Below are 6,202 nucleotides of genomic sequence, written 5' to 3'. Positions count from 1 at the left end.
AGAAAAGTGACAGTGAATGAATGATGATTCAATGTCAGAATCTGGAATTCCCACCCTAACAGGACTGTGGGTCTACTTACAGCAGTTCAAGAAGGTAACTCACCATCACCTTCTCAAGGGCAACCAGATGCTGGCGTTGCCAATAATACCCACATAGTATGAAAAAAATGCCTTTCAGTGTAATCTTTCAATTGTGACTATCTCTTGTGCTGTCAATAGAAACATTTTCATTGTCACTCTCAGAATAAATAACGTAAGCAAACAGACTCTTAAAGGAGATGATCATTGCTGAAAACTGGGAGCAGAAATTCTTGTACAAATCATTGTAATTGTGTTTTCCAGTTAGGAATGTGCAGAGTTATGTTCACAAGTACAAGACATTACTTAGAGTACATAGCACAGTATCAGACTTCTCTTTTAGCTCTATTCATATCACCTCCCAGTGCACTTACTTAATTGCAGCTCTTCTTTATATCTTTTTTCTCATGTACTCAATAGCTTCCTACTGAAATTTTTCATTTTCCTACTGGATTTGTGATTTTTTTAAAATTGATAGCCCCTAGTTTTGAATTGTCCCACAGGTGGAGACATTCTTTGAACACCTATCCAGTTCAACCCACTCAAAATTTTAGACTTATTAAATAAGCCCAATTTCTTCAATATTTTGTGACTTTGATTTTTTGGGTCCCAGCATCTTAGTCTTTTCTATTGTACTTTCTCCACCATTGTGTACTTTTTATAATACAGACCAGATATTTAAATGGTCCACTGAGATATTTTTGTGTGATTAAGGAAAATAACACAACTGCAATTGTTCTTTACGCCCCTCTCTGGAATACTGTGTGAATGAGAATTTACCACGGCAGAGAGCGGCGCGAGCTGGGCGGAAGTGAAGTTGGAGCGCAGAGCTAGTCGGGAAGGTAAGTGATTGATATTTGAGTGGGTGTGTTCGAGGACAAATAAGAATGCGGAATACAGGGTTAACGGTAGGGTTCTTAGTACGGTGGAGGAGCAGAGGGATCTTGGGGTCTATGTTCATAGATCTTTGAAAGTTGCCACTCAGGTGGATAGAGCTTGTAAGAAGGCCTATGGTGTATCAGCGTTCATTAGCAGAGGGATTGAATTCAAGAGGCGTGAAGTGATGTTGTAGCTGTACAGGACCTTGGTTAGGCCACATTTGGAGTACTATGTGCAGTTCTGGTCGCCTCACTTTAGGAAAGATGTGGAAGCTTGGGAGAGGGTGCAGAGAAGATTTACCAGGATGTTGCCTGGAATGGAGAATAGGTCATACGAGGATAGATTGAGAGTGCTAGGAACTTTAAGTGGCAATTGGATAGGTACATGGATGGGTGCTTAAGCTAGGACAAATGTTCGGCACAACATCGTGGGCCGAAGGGCCTGTTCCTGTGCTGTATTGTTCTATGTTCTATGTACCATAGTTCTCAATACATAGCTGAAGCTGTCAATCTTTTTCTGAAAGTACAAGTATTGGCTGGTTGCAAGTACACTGCAGCAGTCAGCAGGATATGCTCTTGGCTCGTGTAATGCAATGTTTATCCACCTAATTTGTACATGAAAACTTTTCTTTCACAAAACCTCTAACTGCTGGATCATAGTTCATACTCAGATTTGGAAGAATTCAGTAAAATGAGTTATGACGTCTAAAATGAAAGTAAAGTGCTGTAAAAGCTGGAAATCTGAGATAAAAGCACCACATGCTGGAGAAACTCAGCAGGTCTAGCAGCATCTGAGAAGACAGAAGCGATGTTAACATTTTGTGTTCAACTGGACTGAGGGGTTTTGAAGAAATCATATTGCATTTGAAATCTTTGCTGGTGTTGCTTGCACTAAAGCAATTCAACTATGAAAGGAGACCAGATAGTCTGGGGTTGTTTTTCTTAAAGCAAAGACAACTAAGGGTAGGAATGGGTGGGATCTGACTGAGATGAACAAAGTTCTGAGGGGCATAGACAGGGTAAATAGGGAGAATCTTTTCCCCTTAGTCAAGGGATCAATAATCAGGAGCACAGGTTTAAGACAAGGAGCAGGAGGTTGAGAACGGTTTGGAGGGAAAAACATTTTTCAAACCAGAGAATTATGGATATTCGGAACTCACTCAAGACACTTCAAAACTATTTAGATGAACACTTGATTGGTCAGAGCCCAGGATCCTCTTTTCCTGCTGTAACAACTCCAATAAATTTCTGTTAGGTAAACATTACTAAAGGTTACTAAATTGGGATGGATAAATAGAACTGAGATACAAATTAGCTATGACCTATTCTAACGGAATAGCAGAATGGGTTTGAGGAATGAATGGTAATGACCTGTTCTTGTCTCTAATGACTTGATAAAGTTACCATTGTTTGTTTTGATAAAATACAATACACATACTGTTCACATTGTAAAATGTGTAAATCAAGTTTATTTGTTCTCAAAGAGTTGCATTATGAAATAAAATTACTGCCACAAACTTTACAAGCTGCCAAAATTACAGGAATAATAAATTAAGATTACTGACACTGAAAAATTATCAATATTCTACATGAAAATTAACACTATTGCCACAAGGTCAGTTATTTCACAACTAGAAAGAAAACCATCCTAAATTACTGGATTATTACAGCATGTGTGTACACAAGCATGCCTGGTTCAACAGACTCTGAAGACTGTTAAAAGGTGATAAATTGCAGCATGGTTTCAGAATAACTGATCAGGCAGCCCTAATAATGCGGCATTACCTTCGTTTAACGTGTGTGTACTATGTGCATGTCCACTTTCCTCCATTCTGTAAATCTCATGTGATGATACAGTACAAAGAGAAGACTTGGCTTCCCAGATAGCTGGAGTCATCATCCAAACCTGCATCAAAACTGGACTTGCATCTCAAAACTGCTGCATGCACTGCAGTTCAATATCATGTGTACTGATTTGGAGTCATACTTAGGGTTTTTGTTATGATATTTTCGTTGATAATACTGGCAATGAAAGCAAAGAAAGGAAGTACAATTGAGAAAAGGGCAAGTACAACACCACTTTAAAATAACTCCTATTGCATCTTAACTGAAACCACAGCACATAAATACTTTACATGGTTAGCATGCAGCCTTTAATTTACATATGACTAAGCACATTCACAATAATATCTTATTTCTACCATTAAGAAATATATAATTTAACTAGACTGCTAACAAAGAACCTAGACACAGGATGAATACAAAACATTCTACAGCATGATCCATCAAACAGAAGCCTGCGTGCTGGGCCCAGTTCGGGTTGTGTAGTATCCTGATACACCTGGCACAATGCACAAATCAAACTTTCTTCTTTTTCTTGTTGTAAACAAAAACACAATGCAGCCAATTAATACTTAATGTTATTTAAGGATCAATCTTCCTGCTTTTGTTGGTCTACCCCAGCTTTCGGTCAACACTTAATACTCTCCTCAAATAAAAAATAATTTCCAAAACACATTTTTTTGCCAGATACAACAAAAAAACACAGTGGAGGCCATTATCTATAGTATTAAGGTCACATCGCTATGAAAATATATTTTAAAAAGAGAGAATTTTAAAGAGGAGGAGAGGGGGGATGACCGGCTCAAAAGAGCTTGTGAAAGCAATTCAACTAATTCTTTACGAAATATTTGCATTTCTCAGTCTAAATAGAGCTGTGTGGTAGAAAAACATTTGTTGGCAGGTGAGCTCCTCTGTTATTACCAATACATGCCTCCATTCTCATCAATGGGAGGATGCCTGAAAACAGGTCACACAAATTTACAGATTTCCATTTGTTCACAATTTTACACAACTGCAAATTTAGGCTGTTATTCCCATTTTCAAACCTTGCACTCATTTCAAACCCCAAAAGAAGAGCTATTAGGGAGCACTGTATTAAAGAGGTCGTGCTGTGACAGGATGTGTCCGTAGTGCAGTTAAACTATTTGTTCCCTTTTTGAAAATTAGCATAATTGGAATAAATATACAGGTTTGCTGCTTTATGGGTTTGGTTAAAATTCTTGAGCTTATTTACATCCACTGTTACTTGAACAGTTTTCCTTGATGATAAAAAGTTAACTTCTCTAGATCCTACACATTGTAAAAATAGATATTACACTGCTAATACAATACTCATGGTTAAAACTGTACAGCTGTTCTCTTGTTCTACACGCTGGTAAAAACAGCCAGCTGGGTTCGCACTGGGGCATGGTGGGAACACTTGAACCTACAGGCAAGTCGTCTAACATGGTCCACTGCAAAGGGTAAGTGAAGTAGGGGGAGGGGTGGAAGAGAAATCTTTACTGCCATGCGATAAAACTACTCTCCAAGGACTAGTAAGATTAAATAAAGACAAGTTTAGCACAATATTCAAGGTTATGGAAAATTAATAGACTGGGAGCATGGGAATATAAAAGGTGCTTTTCTCTTCAAGGGAGTTACCCCAGAATGCAATCTTCATGCCCCTCTGCTGTGATGGCAAAGTACTGGCTTTAAGTTGGGCAGAGCACTGCAAAAGAACAAAAACACATTAACATCCAGCTAGAATTTGAAATAACACTGAATTTACAACCACAGAAACAGGCTCTTTGAACCGATCAATTCACACCACTATTTATATTCCATTGGAATCTCCTTCCGTCATTCCTCAGGAAACAAACAATCAGTATAGCCCTCTACTTTTTTCTCATTGCAAGTACCACATTCTTGCCACTGTCTTTGGTAGAGATTTTTTTCTGAAATTCCTATTTCATTTCTTTGCCATAATCATATTGATGACCTCCACGTCCTTTATTGCCCACAAGTGAAACACCTTTCATGTCTGCCATTTCTATTAAAACCTTCCATAATGTTAAAGAAGCCTACAAGGTCACCCCTCAGCCTTCTCTTTTCAATTGCATAGACACTCGGATTATTTAATCCTTATATTTATAAACTAACAGCTCTGAACTCACCCTCGATATTAAACAGCATTACAACTGTTGAATCCTCATCACTAACCAGAAATATAATTAGATACTGCGTTATAAACACTGTGGCCACATGAATAAATTAAAGATTGAATTTGAATGATTTATTGTCACTTGCATTTTATAGTGAATAGTACAATAAAATAGTGAAAAGCTTTAACTGTCACCACTATCTGGTGCCATTTTGAAGTTTAAGAATAAATGATAATGACTGAAAGACAGTCTATTTTTAATCTGCCACCTCCAACAAGAGTCAACTCACTAGCGAAACAACACTTGTTCTGTCACCCTCCCCCCACTGCCTTATCATCGTCTGCACTGGACCTACCATCGTCCTTCCATTGCCATCTCGCTGATAACTAGGACGCCGGCATCTGCAGTCCTCACTGTCTCCAAGTCCCTGCACCGGGCCTACTGTGACCACAACCAGAGATCCCTGGCTCCGTTGAGACCTCAATAATGCCAGAAGTCCCCACTCTGGGCCTATTGTAACCAGGAGTCCTGGGCTTGGCTGCCAAGCCAGGCTAGGCCAGGCTGCCACTGCGCCAAGATTCCTGCTCCAGCCGCCCTCAGAGATATTGCCTTGCTAGTGCTGCCATCTTGGAGTCTGCTGGCGCTGCAGCTGCTTCCACTCGCTGTAGGAGCTATGATTCGCTGGCCCTGAACACCAGGAGGACGTCCTTGCTGCCACCACCTCCAATCACTGGGAGATGTCGCATCCGTCACAGCTTCCAACCGCCAAGAGGCTGCCGCCACTCCACACGTGGCCCATTCGTGCTACTGCACCAATACTGCCAACTAATCCGCCAAACAAAAGAAAATGAATTAAAAAAAAACAAAAAAAGGAGTAAAAAGAAAAAAAGAAAGCAGATCGGAGCAGGTGAGCCCTGGGCAAGAGCCCGCACACAGCCCTGCTACCACACTGCCATCTTGGACTCTGCAGAATTCTGCACTAAGTAGCTACATTCCAACTTGGTTAAAAACAAGGACTGCAGATGCTGGAAACCAGATTCTGGATTAGTGGTGCTGGAAAAGCATCAGGCAGCATCCGAGGAGCAGGAAACTCAATGTTTCGGGCAAAAGCCCTTCATCAGGAATACAGGCAGAGTGCCTGAAGTGTGGAGAGATAAATGAGAGGAGGGTGGGGGTGGGGAGAAAGTAGCATAGAGTGCAATAGGTGAGTGGGGGTGGGGATGAAGGTGATAGGTCAGGGAGGAGGGTGGAGTGGATAGGTGG

At 40.4% G+C, this 6,202-nt stretch overlaps 1 protein-coding gene across 5 annotated transcripts in view; it reads right to left on the bottom strand.

Moving 5' to 3' along the window:
- Positions 1-2,405: 2,405 nt before the first annotated feature.
- The window catches only part of LOC122552663 (fasciculation and elongation protein zeta-2-like), a 128,401-nt gene continuing 124,604 nt past the window's right edge, over positions 2,406-6,202 (bottom strand). For all 5 annotated transcript variants that reach the window (XM_043695485.1, XM_043695484.1, XM_043695486.1 and 2 more), the window contains one exon: positions 2,406-4,506. Coding sequence is in view for 4 of the 5 variants with exons in the window: in XM_043695484.1 (XP_043551419.1) it covers positions 4,490-4,506 (17 nt within the window). In the remaining variant the exon portion in view is untranslated. The remainder of the gene's footprint in view (positions 4,507-6,202) is intronic.

Source organism: Chiloscyllium plagiosum, chromosome 9 (genome assembly GCF_004010195.1).
Source record: "Chiloscyllium plagiosum isolate BGI_BamShark_2017 chromosome 9, ASM401019v2, whole genome shotgun sequence".
NCBI classification, from domain to species: Eukaryota; Metazoa; Chordata; class Chondrichthyes; order Orectolobiformes; family Hemiscylliidae; genus Chiloscyllium; species Chiloscyllium plagiosum.
This window is presented reverse-complemented; position numbering and strand designations above follow the sequence as displayed.